Here is a 24,079-nt window from a genome sequence, read left to right on the forward strand (position 1 = left end):
TTGGGTCACTTAAGTATACTATCATATCATCTGCAAATAGTGATAATTTGACTTTTCCTTTCTGATTTGTATCCCTTTGACCTCCTTATATTGTCTAATTGCTCTAGCTAGAACTTCAAGTACTATATTGAAGATATGGAGTGAGAAGGCAGCCTTGTCTAGTCCCTGATTTTAGTGGGATTGCTTCAAGTTTCTCTCCATTTAGTTTGATGTTGGCTACTGGTTTGCTGTATATTGCTTTAACTATGTTTAGGTGTGGGCCTTGAATTCCTGTTCTTTCCAAGACTTTTAGTATGAAAGGATGCTGAATTTTGTCAAATGCTTTTTCAGCATCTAATGAAATACTCATACTTTTTTTTCTTTGAGTTTGTTTATATAGTGGATTGTATTGATGAATTTCCTTATTTTGAACCATCCCTGCATCCCTGGGATGAAGCCTACTTGATTATGGTAGATGATCGTTTTGATGTGTTCTTGGATTCGGTTGGCAAGAATTTTATTGAGTATTTTTGCATCGATATTCATAAGGGAAATTGGCCTGAAGTTCTCTTTCTTTGTTGGATATTTGTGTCGTTTTTGTATCAGCATAATTGTGGCTTCATAGAACGATTTGGGTAGTGTTCCTTCTGTTTCTATTTTGTGGAGTAGTTTGAAGAGTATTGGTGTTAGGTCTTATTTGAAGGTCTGATAGAATTATGCACTGAAGCCATCTGGTCCCGTGTTTTTTTTTTTGTTTTTGTTTTTTTTTTTTTGTTTGTTTGTTTGTTTGGGAGACTTTCTATGACCCCTTTTATTTCTTTAGGGGTTATGGGACTGTTTAAATGATCTACTTGATCCTGATTTAATTTTGGTGTTTGATATCTGTCTAGAAAACTGTCCATTTCCTACAGATTCTCCAGTTGTGTTGAGTACAGGCTTTTGTAGTAGGATCTGAAGATTTTTTAAATTTCCTCAGTTTCTGTTGTTATATCTCCCTTTTCATTTCTAATTTTGTTAATCTAGATACTGTCTCTGTGCCCTTTGGTTAGTCTGGCTAAGGGTTTATCTATCTCAGTTCTTGACAGAGTTAGAAAAAGCAATTCTCAAATTCATCTGGAATAACAAAAACCCAGGATAGCTAAATCTATTCTCAACAGTAAAAGAACTTCTGGGGGAATAAGTATCCCAGACCTCAAGCAATACTACAGAGCAATAGTGTTAAAAACTACATGGTATTGGCACAGTAATAGGCAAGTGGACCAATGGAATAGAATTGAAGACCCAGAAATGAATCCACATATCTTTGGTCATTTGATCTTCGACAAAGGAGTGGAAAACACCCAGTGGAAAAAAGATAGCCTTTTCAACAAATGGTGCTGGGTCAACTGGAGGTCAGCATACAGAAGAATGTGAATTGATCCAGTCTTATCTCCTTGTACTAAGCTCAACTCCAAGTGGATCAATGTCCTCCTGGTAAAACCAGACACACTGAAATTACTAGAAAAGAAAGTGGGTAAAACCCTTGAGGCATGGGCACAGGGGAAAAGTTCCTGAACAGAGCACCAATAGCTCATGCTCTAAGATCAAGAATTGACAAATGGGACTTCACAAAATTACAAAGTTTCTGGAAGACAAAGGACACTGTAAAAAGGACAAAATGGCAACCAACAAATTGGGAAAAGATCTTTACCAACCCTACATCCGACAGAGGGCTAATATCCAATATATACAAAGAACTCAAGAAGGTAGACTCCAGAGAGCCAAATAACCCTATTAAAAATGGGGTACAGATCTAAACAAAGAATTTTCACCTGAAGAAATTCAAATGGCTGAGAAACACCTTAAGAAATGCTCAACATCATTAGTCATTATGGAAATGCAAATCAAAACAACCCTGAGATTTAACCTCACACCAGTTAAAATGGCTAAGGTTAAAAATTGATATGCTATTTGTAATCCTTTGGGTGTCTGACTGTTTCCCAGAGCTCCTAACTCTGCAGATGCCCTTCCTACTCTCTCCTGCCATGCTATAGGTCTTTCAGATGAGACTTAATGCTCTCAAGTAGTGCAGAAGACATTATCCGCATAATATTAACTTCATTTTTCAACTTAATATACACAATCTTTAGACAGAAAGATCTCAAATGAAAGTTTTCCAGAAGATTGGCCTTTAGTTATTTCAGTGGAGTACCTTGAGTGTGAAAAGCCCCTGATCACTGTTGGATGAGCTGTTCATAGGTAAATAATTCTATTTTTAATAGTTTCTTTTGTTGTTGTTTGCTTGTTTGTTTTATTTTTTCTTGGATATAAGTTTTATTTACATTCCAAATGTTATCCCTTTTCCCAATTTCCCCCTGTATTAGTCAGTATTCTCTAGAGTCATAGAACATATGGGTAGTTTCTATATAGTTAGGGAATTCTTAGATAATTTACAGCTTATAGTCCAACTCCCCAACAATGATCAGCAGCAGCTGTGCATGGAAGTCCAAGGATCTAGCAGTTGCTCAGTCCCATGAGACAAACAGGCAAAGAAGAATGGGTGAGTATTCTTCCAATATCCTTATGCAGATCTCCAGCAGAGGCTGTGGCCCAGATTAAAGGCGCGTGTCACTGGGCCTTTAAAGCCAGATGACCTTGAACTCAGAGATTTCCTTGTCTTAATCTTCTGGAATTCATAGTCCTTATGCTTCATGATCTCCATGCCAAGATCCAGGTCAGAAAATTTTATCTTTCAGCCTCCAGATTAGGATCATAGATGAGCCTTCCAATTCTGGATTGTAGTTCATTCCAGATATAGTCAAATTGACCAGAATATCTACTACACACCCCACCCCCATTCTTATCCCCCAACCCAGATATCCTGTATCCCATACTCCTTCCAACTACTTTAGTGAGGGTATTCCTACACCTACCCCCTCCTACCTCCCTGGCCTCAATTCATTAGGGCTATCCTATATTTTATAATTTACAGAATTTTAATAGTTGTTCTCAATTTATATTTGTAGAGATTTTTTTTTTAATTAAACAGAAAGGGTGAAATGTTGCAAGATACTTCCTATCCATTCACATTGAGGCAGTGAGAGGCCAGTGATTGCAGGGAAGAGAGGAGGAGAAGCTAAGAGAAGTGAGAGGAGGAAGGATGGATATATATATATATATATATATATATATATATATATATATATATAGAGAGAGAGAGAGAGAGAGAGAGAGAAGAGAGAGAGAGGAAGGGAGAGAGAGAGGGAGGGGGAGGGAGAGAGAGAGAGAGAAGAGAGAGAGAGGAAGGGAGAGAGAGAGGGAGGGGGAGGGAGAGAGAGAGAGAGAGAGAGAGAGAGAGAGAGAGAGAGAGAGAGAGAGAGGCTCAGTGGATCAGACTAGTGGGGCACAGAAGCAAGCATGGATATCCAGATGGCTTCCAATGTATTTCTGGAGATTTGGAGAGGTTAGAAATATTGGGATAAGACTTTATCATTGTAAATTGACATTAGCTAATTGCGAGTTTCATATATGTAAATACATTTGGTTAACTCTTCAGAGTAAAAGTCATGCTTTTCTAGGTATTTGGGTGCAGAGCTGGATCACTGGACTCCTGCCATTTACAGAGTCTATGGTGGAGAGGAAACACAGCTGGGATGCTGTGAGTGCTAGCTTGGAAAGATTGGCTCCACTGCAAAAGTGAGAGCTGCCAGAGTAAGACCTGCTGGGACTTGGTGCAAATGCTTGGAGAGGCAGTACTCCTTTGTAATTATTCACTGCTACACTCCTCATTTTTATGTCACCCTCTCCATCCTTTATCTGTGTTTATTTCCTCTTTCACCCCTAATTTGAATCCTGATTGTCATTTCCCCATCAGTTCATTTGTATCCTGCTATTTTGCTTGCAATTGTCCCACTAACAAAACAAACCTTCTCCCTTTCTTTTTTTTCTGAAGGTATTCTAGCACTGTATTCAAATTTGAAGAGTTGAAGCTAGAACTCTCCAATTATTTTTTCTTTGTGGGATTCTTTTTGTAGTCTATCTAATTACCTTCAAAGCTCTTTATTTCATTTTTTTTATAGTTGAATAGTATGCCATAGTGTATATGCACCACATTTTTATTATCCATTTGGATTTTAGGTTGTGTCTATTTCCTATTTATTCTCAATACAGCAGCAATGAACATGTTGGAGCAAATATCTGTAGAGTAGGATGCTGAAGCCATTGAGCATGTAACATGGAATCGTAGAGCTAGATCAGAGGATTGATGTAATTTCAGAGGTTTGTGAGTTCCCCACACTGATTTCCATACTGGTTACAATCACCAGTACCTGGTTGCAATCACCAAGCAACAATAGGATTGTTGGTCCAACCCCAGCATTCCTTTTCAGTTGTTTGTGTGATATTTCAAAGGAAAAATCTACCAAGAACTCTCAATATTGAACATCTGTGCTCCAAATGAAAGATAACACACCTCATAAAAGAAACTATATCAAAGCTCAAAGCACACATTGTATGTCACACAATAATTATTGGGGACTTCAACACCCCACTTTCATCAATGGACAGATCATGGAAACACAAACTAAATAGAGACACAGTGAAACTAGTAGAAGTTATGGAACAAATGGATTTAACAGATATCTATGGAACATTTCATCCTAAATTGAAAAAAACATTCCTTCTTCTCAGCACCTCATGGTACCATCTCCAAAACTGACCATATAATTGGCCACAAAACAGATCTCAACAGATTTAAGAATATTGAAATAATCCCATGCCTCCTATCAGTTCACTACAAATTAGGGCTAGATTTCAATAGCACCATAAACAACAGAAAGCCCACATACATATGGAAGCTAAACAATGTTCTACTCAATGATGACTTGGTCAAAGAACAAATAAGAAAAGAAATAAAAAACTTTTTACAATTTAATGAAAATGGAGGCACAACATACCCAAAGTTACTGCCCATAATGAAAGCAGTGCTAAGAGGAAAACTCATAGCACTGAGTACCTCCAAAAAAAAAAAAAAAAAAAAAAAAAAAAAAAAAAAAAAAAAACTGGAGACAGCATATACTAGTAGCTTAACAGCATACCTGAAAGTTCTAGAACAAAAAGAAACTTATACACCCAAGAAGAGTAAATGTCAAGAAGTCATCAAACTCGGGGCTAAAATCAGCCAAGTAGAAGTGAAAAGAACTGTGCAAAGAAATATACTATCAACAGAACCAGGAGCTGGTTCTTTGAGAAAATTAATAAAATAGATAAACCCTTAGCCAGCCTAACCAGAGGGCACAAATTATCAAAATTTGGACAAAGTATCCAAATTAACAAAATGAGAAATGAAAAGGTAGATGCAACAACAGAAAGTGCGGAAATTCAAAAAATCATCAGATCTTACTATAAAAGCCTACTATCAATGCAATTGGAAAATATAGATGAAATGCATAATTTTCAAGACAGACACCAAATACCAAAATTAAATCAAGATCAGAAAAATGATCTCAACAGTCTCAAATCCCCTAAAGAAATTGAAGCAGTCATTGAAAGTCTCCCAACAAAAATAAGAATGGGACCAGATGGTTTTGGTGCAGATTTCTAACAGACCTTCAAAGAAGACCTAATACCAATATTATTCCACACAATAGAAACAGAAGAAAAACTACCCATCTCCTTTTATAAAGCCACAATTATGCTGGTTCCAAAACCACACAAAGATCCAAAAAAGAAATCTTTAGACAAATTCCCATTATATATCAATGCAAAAATACTCAATAAAATTCTTGTCAACCTAACCTGAGAACACATCAAAATGATCATTCACCAGGATCAAGTAGGTTTCATCACAGGAATGCAGGGATGGTTCAATACACAGAAATCCATCAATGCAATCCACTACATAAATGAACTCAAAGGGAAAAAAAATACACACATGGTCACTTCATTAGATGTTGAAATAGCCTTTGACAAAATTCAGAATCTCTTCATGTTAAAAGTCTTTGAAAGATAAAGTATTCAAGGACCATACCTAAACATAGTAAAAGCAATATACAGCAAACAAGTAGCCAACATCAAACTAAATGGAGAGAAACTTGAAGCAATACCACTAAATCAGGGACTAGACAAGACTGCCCTCTCTATATATATTTATTCAATGTTACTTGAAGTTCTAGCTAGAGCAATTAGACAAAAAAAGGAGGTCAGAGGAATACAAAGGAAGAAGACAAAATATCACTATTTGCAGATGATGTGATAGTGTATATAAGTGACTCCAAAAACTCCACCAAAGAACTCCTACAGCTGATAAACAACTTCAGTGAAGTGTCCAGATATAAAATTAAACCAAACAAATCAGTAGCCTTCCTATACTCAAAGGATAAACAAGCTGAGAAAGAAATTAGGAAAATGATACCCATCACAAGACAATACTCACAAACAATATAAAGTATTTTGGTGTGACTCTAAGCAAACAAATGGAAGATCTGTATGACAAGAACATCGTCTCTAAACAGAGAAAATGGAAAAGACCTCAGAGGATGGAAAGATCTCCCATGCTCATATATTGTCGGGGTTTATATAGTAAAAATGGCCATCTTGCCAAAAGCAATATACAACTTCAATGCAATCTCTATCAAAATTCTAATTCAATTCTTCATAGAGTTAGGAAAAAACAAGATAGCTAAAACTACTCTCAAGAATTAAAAAAAAAAAAATTCTGGGTGAATCAGCATCCTGGACCTTAAACTGCACTATAGAGCAATAGTGATAAAAACTACATGGTATTGGTACAGTGACTGGCAGGAAGATCAATGGAATAGAATTTAAGATGCAGAAATGAACCCACACACCTAGGTTCACTTGATCTTTGACAAAGCAGCTAAAATGATCCAGTGGAAAAAAAGACAGCATTTTCAACAAATGGTGCAGTTTCAACTGGCTGTTATCTTATAGAAGAATGCAAATCCATCCATTCTTAGCCCCTTGTACAAAGCTCAATTCCAAGTGGATCAAGGTCCGCTGCATAAAATCAGATACACTCAAACTAATAAAAAAGAAATCAAGGAACACATTGGTACAGGGGAAATTTTCTTGAACAAAACACTAATAGCTTATGCTCTAAGATCAAGAATTGAAAAATGGGACCTCATAAAACTGCAAAGATTCTGTTAGGCAAATTACACTATCAATAGGACAAAAGGCAACCAACAGACTGGGGAAAGACCTTTACCAATCTTACATCCACAGAGGGCTAATATGCAATATATACAAAGAACTCAAGAGGTTAGACTCCAGTTAGCCAAATAACCCTCTTAAAAAATGAGGTACTGTAGCTGCCTGTACTTACATCAAACTGGGTAACTGGGTGTTTAGAAGGAAATCTGGGGATAGAATGGAAGTGGTGGGAAACACATGAAGCCAAGACATATTTCCTGCTCAAGGTTCAAATTTTAATGGGGGTGTCCAAATATATAGGTGTGGGGGAACCCTTCCCTCAAAGGTTGGAAACAGGTCTGTAGAACCTGTCATTGCTCAGCTGGTGCATCACAGGAAACTGTAGGTCTGGAAGTAAAATGGACTTCATCTTGATCTGAGTGCTCCACCCTAGGTGGGGGACTTATGGCTAGCACTGAGGTCTGAAAAGTCCTGTTCAGAAGGCTGAGGAAGGAGGGCACAGGGTACAGAGCTAAGCAAAGAATTCTCAACTGAGAAATACCAAATGGCTAAGAAGCACCTAAAGAAATGTTCAATATCCTTGGTCCTCCTGGAGGGGGTAGGGTGTTTTTGGAGGGGAAACAAAAAGAGAAGATAACATTTGAAATGTAAATAAATAAAATACCTAATGAAAAAGTAAAAAAGGAAGTATAAAGTGCTGGGTATTGTGGTACTTTCTTTTATCATAGTACATGGAGGCAGAGACTGACCCCGTTCTCTGTGAGTTCAAGGACAGCCTGGAATACATAATGAGTTTCAGGACTTCTAAGGCTACATAAAGACCTTGTCTCAAATAATGAAACAAGAAAATAAAATCAGAAAATATAAAGTAGCCTAAAATATATACATTTACTTCATCAGTCACATCTGTTGATGATTATTGAATCAATTTTCCTGTAGAGACAAGAATTGAAAAATGGTATCTCATTAAATTACAAAGTTTCTGTAAGGCAAACTTTGTCAAAAGGACAAAACAGCAACCAACAAATTGGGAAAAGATCTTCACCAACCCTACATCCCACAGAGGACTAATATCCAATATATACAAAGAACTCAAGAAGTTAGACCCCAGAGAACCAAATAACCCTATTAAAAAATGGTATACACAGTTAAACAAAGAATTTTTCACCTGAAGAAGTTCGGATGGCGGAGAAGCATCTTAAAAAATGTTCAACATCATCAGTCATTAGGGAAATGCAAATCAAAACAACCCTGAGATTTCACCTCACACCAGTCAGAATGGCTAAGATTAAAAACTCAGGATACAGCAGGTGTTGGTGAGGATATGGAGAAAGAGGAACTCTCCTCCACTGCTGGTGGGGTTACAAGCTGGTACAACTACTCTGGAAGTCAGTCTGGCTGTTCCTCAGAAAACTGGGCAAGACACTTCCTGAGGACCCTGTTATACCACTCTATACCACTCCTGGGCATACACCCAGAGGATTCCCAGCATGCAATAAGAACACACGCTCCACTATGTTCATAGAAGCCTTATTTATAATAGCCAGAAGCTGGAAAGAACCCAGATGCCCCTCAATGGAAGAATGGATACAGAAAATGTGGTATATTTACTCAATAGAATACTACTCAACAATTAAAAACAATGAATTTATGAAATTCTTAGGCAAATGGTTGGAACTGGAAAATATCATCCTAAGTGAGGTAACACATTCACCAAAGAACATACATGGAAGGAAGTCACTGATAAGTGGATATTAGCCCAGAATCTCTGAATAGCCAAGACACAATTCACAGATCAAATCATTTCCAAGAAGAAGGAAGGAGAGAGCCCTGGTACTAGAAAGGCTTAATGCAGCATTGTAGGGGATTGTCAGGACAGAGAAGCAGGAGGGGTTGATTGGGGACTGGGTAGAAGGAAGGGGGCTTATGGAACTTATGGGGAGGGGGAACCAGGAAATGAAAACCATTTGTAATGTAAACAAAGAATATAGAAAATTATAAAAAAAATGAAAAAAAAAGAATATCAAAATAGAAGTAGTCTGTTACAAAAATGGACCTATCCTTTATTACCTAGTCAAAGAATTCAGCCTCAAATGCACACATGCACACACACACAAACACACACACACACACAGACACACACAGACACACACACACTTAGACATACACACACATACACACACACCACTTAATGAAATCCATCATTTGTATCCATATATATATATATATATATTTGTGGTGTATGTATGTGTGTGTGTCTGTGTGTGTGTGTGCGTGTGCATTTAACAATAATAATAAAGAAAGAAAGGATGGGCATTTGTGAAAGGGTTAGAAACATGGAAGGAAGTGAAGGGAGCAGAGAGGAATGAAATGATGTAAATATGTGTTCATATAACATGTAACCCCTAAAACTCCCCAAAATTATAAGGGGAAAATGAATACTATACTCATAAATTAAATTGAAATATATTAGTTCCGTAAAATTGAAATTTAAATGTGCTTCCTCTTCCTCTACCTTCTCTTCTATATAAATAATGGCAAACATAATATATAAAAATTTCATGCTGGTGGCGGCAGCTGTGGAAGCAGTTGGTCCAGCAGAAGGGCTATCAGCAGTGGAACCAAGGTGACAGGGTCCAGGCAGGCCTTGTGCCTGCTACCACTGACTTTCGCTGGCCAGCCGGGCTGCGAGCAGCAGCAGATTTACAGCACCTTTCACCCCACAGAAGCTACATCAGAAATCTGCCTCCCGCAAGTCAGTTATGAGAGTCTCTCTGCCATCTTGGTTCTTGGACTCCAGAGAAATCAGACAGACTGAGGTACGCAAATATAATCCAAGGCCAACATCACAGGTGTCTAAACCCGACAGGCGTTGGCCTGCACCCAGGTCCAGGGCTGTTCAGGGGGCCATCGGTGTCCAGACCCAGCCTGGAGATTGTTTGCCCTGCCGCCATTTTGACTATGGGACGCCAGAGAGGTCTAGCAGGCAAAGTCAGCTAAGAGTCATAGCCTGAAGCTAACATAGCAGGGTTCTAAGACAGACAGGCCTTGGACTGACCCCAGGCCCTGGAATGCTCAGTGGGCCATCTGTGTGCCAACCTGGCCAGAAGGTTGTTTGCCTAGCAGACTCTCCCAGCACTTACAGGGAGCCTGCACACACTCTGCCATCATGGCCACCTGATAGAACCTATTAACAGTCATAGCCTGAGGGAAAGTTTGCTCAGGACTTAGCCTGCCAGGGTTTTGCCTAGACTCAGGGCCTCAGCAGCAAGGCTCACCTTGTGTGCACCAACCCGGTTGGGAGATAGGCTGCCCAGCGGAGTGACCAGCACGTGGAAAAGGTCCCGCAGCACAGACCATCAGCAATCACTGAAGGAGAAAACGGGCACCACCTGGTTAACAGAGACAACCTAGGGCAAGGCACACTAGAGTTCCAAGGGCACCCAAAAGGAGGACAGCACATCAGCAATCTGTAACAGGGGAAACCCAGCCATCCAGTAATGCAGAAATAGCCCTACAGCCTCACAGGAGGCACAAACACCAGACAGAGACAAGACCAACTAATGCCAGAAATAACAAGATGGCAAAGGGCAAATGCAGGAACACTACTAACAGAAATCTAGGCAATATGGCAGGGTCTGAACCAAACTATCCAACATAAGCAAGTCCTGGTTACACAAACACACCAGAAAAACAATATTTGGATTAAAAATCACTGTTCCTGATGCTGATAGAGGAACACAAAAAGGACATAAATGAATCTCTTAAAGAAATCCTGGGGAACATGAATAAGTTAGAAACCAGTATAATGGAAACACAAAAATCACTTAAAAAAATTTAGGAGAATAAGGCTCAAGAGATAGAAGCCAATAAAGAAGAAACACACACACACACACACACACAAAAAAAAAATCTTAAAGAAATGCAGGAGAAAGTGAGTCAAACAGCAGAAGTCATGAAAGAGGAAACACAAAAATCTCTTAAAGAATTAAAGGAAAACACAAAGAAGCAAGTGAAAGAGGTAAGCAAAACCATCCAGAATCTAAAACCAGAAGTAGAAACAACTAAGAAATCACAAAGGGAGACAACTGGAGAGATGGCTCAGTGGGTAAGAGCACTGACTGCTCTTCCAAAGGTCCTGAGTTCAAATCCCAGCAACCACATGGTGGCTCACAACCATCTGTAATGAGATGTGACACCCTCTTCTGGTGTGTCTGAAGACAACAACAGTGTACGAATATATAATAAAAAAAATCTTTAAAAAAAATGTTCACAAAGGGAGACAACTTTGGAGATAGAAAACCTTGGGAAGAAATCAGGGGACATAGATACAAATATCAACAACAGAATACAAGAGATGGAAGAAAGAATCTCAGGTGCCGAAGATACCATAGAAACCATTGACTCAACAGTCAGAGAAAATGCAAAATGCAAAAAGCTTGTATCGCAGAACATCCAGGAAATCCAGGACACAATGAGAAGACCAAACCTAAGGATTATAGGTGTAGATGAGAGTGAAGATTTACAGCTGAAAGGGCCAGCAAATATCTTCAACAAAATTATGGAAGAAAACTTTCCCAACTTAAAGACAGTGATGCCCATGAATATGCAAGAAGCCTATAGAACTCCAAACAGACTGGACCTGAGCAGAAATACCTCCCTTCACATAATAATCAAAACCCCAAATGTACTAAACAAAGAAAGAATAATAAAGAAAGTAAGAGAAAAAGGCCAAGTAACATATAAAGGAAGACCTATCAGAATCACACCAGACTTCTCACCAGAGACCATGAGAGCTAGAAGATCCTGGGCAGATCTCATGCAGACTCTAAGAGAACACAAATGTCAGCCAAGACTACTATACCCAGCAAAACTCTCAATCACAATAGATGAAAAAACCAAGATATTCCATGACAAAACCAAATTTATACAATATCTTTCTATGAACGCAGATCTACAAAGAATAATAGGAGGAAAACTCCAATACAAAGAGAGAAACGACACCCTGGAAAAAGCAAGATAGTTACCTTCTTTCATCAAAGCCAAAAGAAGATAACCACTCAAATATAAAAATAACATAGAAAATGACAGGAAGTAATAATCACTATTCCTTAATATCTCTTAACATCAATGGACTCAACTCCCCAATAAAAAGACACAGACTAACAGACTGGATAAGGAAACAGGTCGCTACATTTTGCTGCATACAGGAAACACACCAAAATGTCAAAGACAAAACCTACCTTAGACTAAAAGGCTGGAAGACAATTTTACAAGCCAATGGTCTCAGGAAACGAGCCAGAGTAGCCATTCTAATATCAGATAAAATGGACTTTCAACCTAAAGTCATCAAAAGAGATACAGAAGGACACTTCTTGGTGGTCAAAGGAAAAATCCACCAAGAAGAATTTTCAATTATGAACATCTATGCGTCAAATTCAAGGGCACCCTCATTCATAAAAGAAACTTTACTAAAGCTCAAAGCACACATTGCACCTAACACAACAATTGTGGGTGACTTCAACACTCCACTCTCCTCAATGGACCGATCAGGAAAACAGAAACTAAACAGGGAGACAGTGAAACTAATTGAAGCTTTGGACCAATTGGACTTGACAGATATTTATAGAACATTTAACTCTAAAACAAAAGAATATACCTTTTTCTTAGCGCCTCATGGTACCTTCTCCAAAATCGACCATATGACTGGTCACAAGACAGACCTCAACAAATATAAAAAGATTGAACTAATTCCATGCCTCTTATAGGATCACTATGGAGTAAGAGTGGTCTTCAATGGCAACAAAAACAACAGAAAGCCCACATACTCATGGAGGCTGAACAATACTCTACTCAATGACACCTTGGCCAGAGAAGAAATAAAGAAAGAAAGAAGAGACTTTTTAGAATTTAATAAAAATGAAGGCACAACATACCCAAATCTTTGGGATACAATGAAAACGTGCTCAGAGGAAAACTCATAGCCTTCAGTGCCTCCAAAAAGAAAATAGAGAGAGCATACACTAGCAGCTTAACTACACACCTGAAAGCCCTGGAACAAAAAGAAGCCAATTCCCCCAGGAGGAGTAGAAGACAGGAAATCATCAAACCCAGGATTGAAATCAGAGAAGTGGAAAAAAAGAGAACCATACAAAGAATCAACGAATCCAGGAGCTGGTTTTTTGAGAAAATCAACAAAATAGATAAACCCTTAGCCAGACTGACCAAAGGGCAGAAAGTATCCAAATTAACGAAATTAGAAATGAAAAGGGGGATATAACAACAGAAACTGAGGAAATTCAAAAAATCAGAAGATCCTACTACAAAAGCCTATACTCAACACAACTGGAGAATCTGGAGGAAATGGACAATTTCCTAGACAGATACCAAATACCAAAATTAAATCAGAACCAAATAGATCATATAAACAGTCCCTGAAGGAGTTGAAGGAGTTGAAGGGGTCGTAGAAAGCCTTCCAACCAAAAAAAGCACAGGACCAGATGGATTCAGTGCAGAATTCTATCAGACCTTCAAAGAAGACCTAACACCAATTCTCTTCAAACTCTTTCACAAAATCGAAACTGAAGGACCACTACCCAATTCCTTCTATGAAGCCACAATTATGCTGATACCAAAACCACACAAAGATCCAACAAAAAGAGAACCTCAGAACAATTTCCCTTATGAATATTGATGCAAAAATACTCAATAAAATTCTTGCCAACCGAATCCAAGAACACATCAAAATGATCATCCACTATGATCAAGTAGGCTTTATTCCAGGGATGCAGGGTTGGTACAATATACATAAATCCATCAATGCAATCCACTACATAAACAAACTCAAAAAAACCCATATTGTCATTTTATTAGATACTGAAAAAGCATTTGTCAATATTCAGCATCCTTTCATGCTTAAAGTCTTGGAAAGAACAGGAATTCAAGGCCCATAAACATAGTAAAAGCAATATATAGCAAACCGGTAGCCAGCATCAAACTAAATGGAGAGAAACTTGAAACAATCCCACTAAAATCAGGGACTACACAGGGCTGCCACCTTACTCTTTATCTTTTCTATATTGTACTTGAGGTACTAGCTCGGGCAATTAGACAACATAAGGAGGTCAAAGGGATACAAATTGGAAAGGAAGAAGTCAAACTATCATTATTTGCAGATGATATGATAGTCTACCTAAGTGACCCAAAAAACTCCACCAAAGAACTCCTACAGCTGATAAACAACTTCAGCAAAGTAGCTGGTTATAAAATTAACTCAAGCAAATCAGTAGCCTTCCTATACTCAAAGGATAAGCAGGCTAAGAAAGAAATTAGTGAACTGACTCCCTTCACAATAGCCACAAACAGTATAAAGTACCTTGAGGTGACTCTTACTAAACATGTGAAAGATCTGTATGACAAGAACTTCAAGACTCTGAAGAAGGAAATGGAAGAAGACCTCAAAAAAAAAAAAAATGGAAAAGCCTCCCATGCTCATGGATCCGCAGGATTAATACAGTTAAGATGGCCATTTTGCCAAAATCAATATACAAATTCAAGTCAATACCTATCAAAATCCCAACTCAATTCTTCATAGAGTTAGAAAGAGCATTTCTCAAATTCATCTGGAATAACAAAAAACCCAGGATAGCTAAAACTATTCTAAACAACAAAAGAAATTCTGGGAGAATCAGTATTCTTGACCTCAAGCAATACTACCGAGCAATAGTGTTAAAAACTGCATAGAACAGGATTGAAGATCCAGATATGAACCCACACACCCATGGCCACTTGATCCTCGACAAAGGGGCTGAAAACATCCAGTGGAAAAAAGATAGCCTTTTCAACAAATGGTGCTGATTCAACTGGAGGTCGGCATGCAGATGAATGCAAATTGATCCATCCTTGTCTCCTTGGACTAAGCTCAAATCCAAATGGATCAAGGACCTCCACATAAAGCCAGACACTCTGAAGCTAATAGAAAAGACACTTGGGAAGACCCTTGAGGACATCAATACAGGGGGAAAGTTCCTGAACAGAACACCAATAGCTTATGCTCTAAGATCAAGAATTGACAAATCGGACCTCATAAAATTACAAAGTTTCTGTAAGGCAAAGGCCACCATCAAAAGGGCAAATCGGCAACCAACAAATTGGGAAAAGATCTTCACCAACACTATGTCAGATAGAGGGCTAATAGCCAATATATATAAAGAACTCAAGAAGTTAGACTCCAGAAAACCAAATAACCCTATTAAAAAATGGAGTAGAGTTAAACAAAGAATTTTCACCCGAAGAACTTCGTATGGCAGAGAAGCATCTTAAAAAATGCTCAACTTCATTAGTCATTAGGGAAATGCAGATCAAAACAACCCTGAGATTTCACCTTACTCCAGTCAGAATGGCTAAGATAAAAAATTCAGGAGACAGCAGATGTTGGCGAGGATGTGGAGAAAGAGGAACACTCCTCCACTGCTGGTGGGGTTGCAAATTGGTACAGCCACTCTGGAAATCAGTCTGGCGGCTCCTTCAAAAACTGGGCACCTCTCTTCCAGAAGATCCTGCTATACCACTCCTGAGCATATATCCAGAAGATTCCCCAGCATATAAGGATACATATTCCACTATGTTTGTAGCAACCCTATTTATAATTGCCAGAAGCTGGAAAGAACCCAGATATCCCTCAATAGAAGAGTGGATGCAAAAAATGTGGTATATATACACAATGGAGTACTATTCAGCCATTAGAAACAATGAATTCATGAAATTCTTAGGCAAATGGATGGAGCTGGAGAACATCATACTAAGTGAAGTAACCCAGACTCAAAAGATGAATCATGGTATGCACTCAATAATAAGAGGGTGTTAACCTAGAAATCTGGAATACCCAAAACATAAACCACACATCTAATGAGGTACAAGAAGAATGGAGGAGTGGCCCCTTGTTCTGGAAAGAAACCAGAACAGGGAAGTGGGAAGGGTTGGGTGGGAAAACAGGGGGAGGGAAGGGGGCTGATTGGATTTTCGGGGAGTGGGGTTTTGCAATGTAAATAAAAAAAAATTATCGAATAGAAAAAAGAGAAAAAACTTTAAAAAAAAAGAAAAAAGAAAAAAAATTGACAAATGAGACCTACCTCATAAAATTACAAAGTTTCTGCAAAGCAATGGCCACAATCAATTGACAAATCAGCAACCAACAAATTGGGAAAAATATCTTCACCAATCCTACATCAGATAGAGGGCTAATATGCAATATCTACAAAGAACTCAAGAAGTTAGACCCCAGAAAACCAAATAACCCTATTAAAAATTGCGGTACAGAGTTAAACAAAGAATTCTCACCTAAAGAACTTTGGATGGTGGAGTAACATCTTTAAAAATGCTCAACTTCAGTAGTCATCAGGAAAATGCAAATCAAAACAACCCTGAGATTTCACCTTATACCAGTCAGATTGGCTAAGATTAAAATCTCAGGAGACAGCAGGCATTGGTGAGGATGTGGAGAAAGAGGAACACTCCTCCACTGCTGGTGGGGTTGCAAATTAGTACAACCACTCTGTAAATCAGTCTGGTGGTTCCTCAGAAAACTGGGCATGTCAATTCCAAAAATCCTGCTATACCACTCCTGGGCATGTATTCCCCAGCATGTATTAAGAATATGTGCTCCACTATGTTCATAGCAGCCCTGTTTATAATAGCCAGAAGCTGAAAAGAAACCAAGTGTTCCTCAGCAGAAGAATGGATGCAAAAAATGTGGTATATATACACAATGGAGTACTATTCAGCCATTAGAAACAATGAATTCATGAAATTCTTAGGCAAATGGATGGAGCTGGAGAACATCATACTAAGTGAGGTAACCCAGACTCAAAAGATGAATCATGGCATGCACTCAATAATAAGTGGGTGTTAACCTAGAAATATGGAATACCCAAAACATAATCCATACATCAAATAAGGTACAAGAAGAATGGAGGAGTGTCCCCTTGTTCTGGAAAGAAACCAGAACAGGGAAGTGGGAAGGGTTGGGTGGGAAAACAGGGGGAGGGAAGGGGGTTGATGGGACTTTCAGGGAGTGGGGTTTTGCAAAAGGGGAAATCATTTGCAATGTAAATAAAAAATTATCGAATTAAAAAAAAAGAAAAAACCTTTTAAAAAAAAGAAAAAAGAAAAAAAAATTGACAAATGGGACCTACCTCATAAAATTACAAAGTTTCTGTAAAGCAAAGGGCACAGTCAAAAGTACAAATCAGCAACCAACAAATTGGGAAAAATATCTTCACCAATCCTACATCAGATAGAGGGCTAATATGCAATATCTACAAAGAACTCAAGAAGTTAGACCCCAGAAAACCAAATAACCCTATTAAAAATTGCGGTACAGAGTTAAACAAAGAATTCTCACCTAAAGAACTTTGGATGGTGGAGTAACATCTTTAAAAATGCTCAACTTCATTAGTCATCAGGAAAATGCAAATCAAAACAACCCTGAGATTTCACCTTATACCAGTCAGAATGGCTAAGATTAAAATCTCAGGAGACAGCAGGCATTTGGTGAGGATGTGGAGAAAGAGGAACACTCCTCCACTGCTGGTGGGGTTGCAAATTAGTACAACCACTCTGGAAATCAGTCTGGTGGTTCCTCAGAAAACTGGGCATGTCAATTCCAAAAGATCCTGCTATACCACTCCTGGGCATATACCCAGAGGATTCCCCAGCATGTATTAAGAATATATGCTCCACTATGTTCATAGCAGCCCTGTTTATAATAGCCAGAAGCTGGAAAGAAACCAAGTGTCCCTCAGCAGAAGAATGGATGCAAAAAATGTGGTATATATACACAATGGAGTACTATTCAGCCATTAGAAACAATGAATTCATGAAATTCTTAGGCAAATGGATGGAGCTGGAGAACATCATACTAAGTGAGGTAACCCAGTCTCAAAAGGTGAATCATGGTATGCACTCACTAATAAGTGGATATTAACCTAGAAAACTGGAATACCCAAAACATAATCCACACATCAAATGAGGTACAAGAAGAATGGAGGAGTGGCCCCTGGTTCTGGAAAGACTCAGTGTAGCAGTATAAGGCAAAACCAGAACAGGGAAGTGGGAAGGGGTGGGTGGGAGAACAGGGATAGGGAAGTGGGATTATGTGACTTTTGGGGAGTGGGGGACCAGAAAAGGGGTAATCATTTGAAATGTAAATAAAAAATATACCGAACAAAAAAAATTCATGCTATACACACATTTCAGGAAATAATACCTTTCTCTTGTTTATGCTATCATATAGGCTTTCACCATGAAATCTGTCTTACTGCTGATTCAAATGGGGGTATTCATACCATGGCATGGAAATTCTGATAAACTATTCCTTTTAGAAATTCAAGAACAAACACAAATTTTCCTTGAGGCAGTAAAATTTGTTCAAATTTTATAGCAAAGGTTTTTGGGATTTTTTTTAAAACTATTCACTTTATATCCTACTTACACAAAGCTAAACAAAGAATTCACAATTGAGAAATACCAAATGACTAAGAAGCAACTAAAGAAATGATCAACATCCTTAGTCCTCAGGGAATCTCCTGACCAACCCTTCCTAATATACTTGCCTCCATCCACCTCTCTTCCTCGAAGAGGGTAGGGACTCCCTTTGATATCCCCAATACACTGGCACATCAAGTCTCTATGAGGCTAGGACCATCCTCTCCCACTGAGGTAACACAAAGCAGCCCTGCTTGAAGAACATACTCCACTTACATGATCAGAGTTTTTGGGATACCACCCTTTATAGTTGTTCAAAACCTACATGAAGATCAAGCTCTACATTTGCTACATATGTGAAGGAATGAGGGGAGTAGGTCCAGCCTGTGTACTTTCACAGGTTGGTGATTCAGTCTCTGAGAGCCCCAAGGGTTCATGTTAGTTGACTTTGTTGGGCTTCCTATGGAATTCCTATTACCTTCTGTCCACAATTCTTCCTCCTTTTCTTCCATAAGATTCTCCACGTTCCATGTGCTCTTTGGCTGTGGGTTTCTTCATCTCTCTGAGTCAGCTGCTGGGTGGAGTCTCTTAGAGGACAGCCCTGCTAGACTCCTGTCTGCAAGCAAAACAGAGTATCATCAGTAGTGTCAAGGATTGGTGCTTGCCCATGGGATGGGTCTCAAGTTGGGCCTGTTATTACTAGGTCATTTCCTTAGTTTCTGCTCCATCCCCCAAGTCTGTATTTCTTTCTTGTAGGCAGGTTAAATTTTTTGTAGACATGGTGGGTAGGTTGGTGTCCCTATCACTCCATTGGGATTCCTGCCTTGCTACAGGAGTTGGCTTCTTCATGTTTCATATCCCTAGTGCTGTGAGTCACAACTAAGTTTACCCACATTAATTCTTGGGTACTTCCTTTATTCCCAGGAAATGCCCCCTACTTCCTCACCTCTGTCAGTTGCCAATTTCTATTCATTCTCATGGCCACCTGGCAATCACTCCTGTCACTCCCCATACTTGATCCAGAACCCACATATTCCTCTCTGCATCCCCTCTCCCTTCCAGTTCCCTCCTTCTTCTATCTCTTATGACTTTTTAAATTTTATGTAATGAGATTCAAGCATTCTTGCTTTTGTCTTTCTTCTTTTTCAACTTCTTTGGGTCTGTTGTGTGCAGACTGGGTATCTTGTATTTAGGAAGTTATATACCAACAACCCAAATAACCCAATAACCAGAAATGGGGCACAGGGCTAAACAGTGGATTCATAACAGAGAAATCTCGAATGCCAGAGAAGCAGTTAAAGAAATGTTCAAATTCCTTAGTCATGAGGGAAATGCAAATCAAAACAATTCTGAAGTTCCATCTTACACCCATCAGAATGGCTAAGGTTAAAGTCTCAAGAGATTGCACATTCTCTCTCTTGTTGTGGAGCAAGGGGAACACTCCTCGATTGATGGTAGGAGTGAAAACTTGTACAACTACTTTGGAAATCAATTTGGAGCTCTCTCAGAAAACGTGGGATAGTTCTATGTTAAGATCCACCTATACTACTCCTGGAGATACACCCAAAAATGTTCCACCATGCAGCAAAGACATTTGTCTAACTATGTTCATAGCAGTTTTATTTGTAATAGACATAATCTGGAAACACCATAGACATCTCTCAACTTACGAATGGATAAAGAAAATGTGGTACATCTGCACAATAAAGTACTATTCAATTTTTAAAACAAAAACATTATAAATTTTACAGATAAGTGGTTGGATCTTGGGAATATCATACTGACTGAGGTAACCCAGCTCCAAAAGGACACCCATGGTATGTACTTACTTATAAGTGGATAATAGCCACAAGATACAGGATCCAGCCACACTTAAACTTCAAGATTTACATATGCTTCTCTGCATTTTTAGATTCTGTGGTCTCACACTATCCTGCTCTTCAAACATTTTCATTCTCTTTTTCTTATTTCAAATATCAATTTATTTAGTGAGCCAGTGTTACCCTAATTAATATTTTCAGAATTCACTATATTTTTGCAAGAATAAAATCACACTGGCTTTAGTTTTCAGATGTTAATGTTAATTAATCAATTTAAAGGGAATGTGTGATCTGAAAAACAGTTTTGTTACCCCCAATGTAGATGTATCCTAGAGAAAATGATGCTGTCCTTTACAAAGTAATGTACAATTAAAAAAAAAACAGTTGCCTTATTAAATAGTGGCCCATTGAGTTGTTAGACTATTTTAGAAATGTAATTATTGATTCATTGTTAGTGTGTCTATATGAGTATATTGTTCGTTTACCTATGTGAATATTGTATGCATATGTGTATTCATGAGTGATGGATAGTGCATGAAAAGACACAGAAAGGCATGACATCCATTTATTTCTTGCCGACTTATTTCTTAATAAAAGATCTCTAATGAACTTTGACCATATTGGGTTTGGGAGGAACTCTTGGGCTCTACAGTACTTGACTTTACCAGTATTCCATTAAAACTGTGCTACCATGGTTGACATTTCTCATGGGGGCTGCAATTCAGAAATAGAGGTTATGTTTGTACTACAAAATGTTCTTACCCACTTGTCTACCTCCAAAGCATTGTATATGTAATATTTTAATAGTTATCAGAGACCACTATCCACCTCGTACACATTTTCCTCATAGCACTCTTCATTTCCTTATTCCTGAAAGTGTACACCATAGGATTCAGAAGTGGTGTTATGATGGTGACAAATATAAGAGCATTTTTTTCAGAAGAGAAGGCAGTGGGTCGAGCATATATTAATAAACATGACACAAAAAACAAAAGCACAACTGTAATGTGGGATGCACAGGTGGATAGAGCTTTAAGTCGCCCTTCAGAACTGTGAGTTCTCAGTGAGAACAAGATGACCCCATAGGAGATAAGCAAAATTGAGAAGATTATGATGCAGAATGACCCACTGTTGGCAAACACCAAAATGATGAATATATGTGTGTCAGTGCAGGCAAGCTTCAATAATGGAAACAAATCACACAGATAATGATCAATGACATTGGGTCCACAGAAGGGCAGCTGCAAAGTGAAGATAATTTGTATGATTGAATGTAAGAATCCTCCCGCAAAAGACAACATCACCAAAAAGCCACAGAGTGTCCGGGTCATGATGGAGGAGTAGTGAAGAGGTTTGCAAATGGCCACATAGCGGTCATAGGCCATGGCAGAAAGGACAGTCACCTCCATACCTCCAAACAAGTGAATAGCAAACAGTTGTGTCATGCAACATTCAAAGGAGATGGTTTTTCTCTCATAGAAGAAGTCTACAATCATCTTTGGTGTGACACTGGAAGAAGTGCATGCATCCAGTAAGGACAAGAATATCAAGAAGAAGTACATTGGTGAACCCAGCAGTACAGGGCTATAGATAATGGTCACCACAATTATCATGTTACCCACAATAGTTGTAAGATAGATCAACAAAAATATAACAAACAATATTCTCTCAACTTTGAAGTTCTGTGAAAGTCCAAGTAGAATGAACTCAGTGACATAGCTCTGGTTTAGCATGATTCTTAAGAAGATGGTAAAGTGAACTCTGTTTATTTAAAACTGAAATTAAGAGAAAACTATATCTCATTCAAGTTTATATGATTACTATGTACAAATTGCACATTTTTCTATTTTTCAATTTTAAAATAATATAGCATCTTTAAACATATAGTTCAATAACATATAATGTTGACGCTGATACATATTTTTGAATATTTTAAATAGCTACACATAAAATATTGGAAACAAAAACATTTACTTGGGTGAGAGGAGAGCAAATCCTTTATTTGATCTATCAGCTTTCATCAGTCTTTAGTGTCTTCCTGAAGCAGAACATTAAAATTCATTCTAAACTCTTCTAGATGTAAATGATGACCAGTCTCCTCTGACTGAACAGAACACTGCCTTATCTACTGAAATAAGAGCCAAGACAAACCTTAGGTCACATTTCAAAATCATTGATTTATATTAAATTTCTAACAGTGTGAATTTTATTTGAATTCCACTGAATTTATCTATTCTTCATAAACGAAAAAAATTGCAGAAACTCTATAGCACTCCTCATGATGCATGTGTTGAAAGTCTGGAAATTTCTTTCATCATTTTATAACATAATAGGAACTTTGTAAAACTTAACCCGTTTTCATGATGCATAAGTGAAATGCTCCAAAAAGAAAACAAACAAACTAAAACGCAAATGGAAAAAAGCTCGACTTAGAACTTTAGAGACACAAGCTGTGATATAAATGATCTCACCATTCAATCAACAGGGCAAAGAGTGAGTTGTTTTTCTTTCTTTTTTGTTCCAACGTGCCCTTTGTAAGAACTTCTGGGGAAGAATTTTTCTTAGTCTCTTTTATTCTATAAAGCTTAAAGCATCTTCTTCACTTGTCCTTATGCAAATAAGATATCCTGATAAAGGTAATAGAGTCAAAGATGAAGAATTAGAAAGCCATGAAACAGTCACGTGCAAATGAAAATTTGCGACAACATAAAGCTGAAAAAGAGAAATTTCCTCTCAAATATAATTTAGAGCTTTCTGACTAACTTGCCAAGTTACATGCTTTGAAATGTATAAGAATTCACTATAAAACTATATCTGCTTACCTGCTCGTCCCTAGTCATTATTTGGTCAAATTTGAAAGAATTTAAAAAAAAAAAGAAATTATGGATTTTTAATTTCAGCTCTTCTAGTATCAAAATAAAACTTTTAAAACTATAAACATACTCTATAAAGAGACTTAGAACCTTTCTTTGGTCTACCACTATAGAATATAACAGTTTTCTCTATGGTTTAGTTTAAGGTGAAGACAGTGTCAGAACAGGAAAGGTTTAATAATTTGGGCAACATGGAAAACATCTTGGTTAAGAGAACTGTTATCTGCTCTTTGGGCTGCAAGGAGAGGACTGCTGGAACCTTGCCAGCATTCAGGCAAACTGAAAGGAAACAGGGTAGATTTCAAAAGCTAATAATTCTTTCCATTTTAATATTTTAAACCTTTAGTATAGTTTCTTAATAAAAATTACTTAAAATTTAATCCTGGTACCATTACCATAACAGCAATATATATGATGTAATGGAAAACAAGACGAAGATAAAATAAAACAGGTTTAAAGAAAAGAAAATATCAAAATGTCACTTATGGTAGTATTTATTTTCAATTCTATGTATAATTAATTTAAAAGAAAATTCTACTCTTTACACACAGAATATACTTCTACAAATATGTGTAAATATTCCAGATTTTAGATTAGTTTTCCTTAGGCAGTCACAGTCAAAAATGTTACTGTATCTTTTCCCGTAAAATATTTTTGTGAGTGAACATATACATGCATACACATATTCATCTTTTGTATTTGTGTGTATAAATGCCTACAGGTACAAATATATATGAATATAAGAATAAGGTGTTTTGAGAAGAAAATGAG

At 37.8% G+C, this 24,079-nt stretch overlaps 1 protein-coding gene across 1 annotated transcript; it reads right to left on the reverse strand.

Moving 5' to 3' along the window:
• Positions 1-21,235: 21,235 nt before the first annotated feature.
• LOC127684397 (olfactory receptor 4C15-like) lies at positions 21,236-22,198 on the reverse strand. Its single transcript, XM_052181329.1, has one exon. The coding sequence runs from the start codon at positions 22,166-22,168 to the stop codon at positions 21,236-21,238; it is 933 nt and encodes a 310-aa protein (XP_052037289.1). The 5' UTR covers positions 22,169-22,198.
• Between the last annotated feature and the right edge of the window lie 1,881 nt (positions 22,199-24,079).

Source organism: Apodemus sylvaticus, chromosome 5, assembly GCF_947179515.1.
Source record: "Apodemus sylvaticus chromosome 5, mApoSyl1.1, whole genome shotgun sequence".
Lineage (NCBI taxonomy): Eukaryota > Metazoa > Chordata > Mammalia > Rodentia > Muridae > Apodemus > Apodemus sylvaticus.

Bases quoted from the DNA above. Each gene is read 5' to 3' on its own strand.
- LOC127684397 (XM_052181329.1), bottom strand. From the start codon at position 22,168: ATGCTAAACCAGAGCTATGTCACTGAGTTCATTCTACTTGGACTTTCA.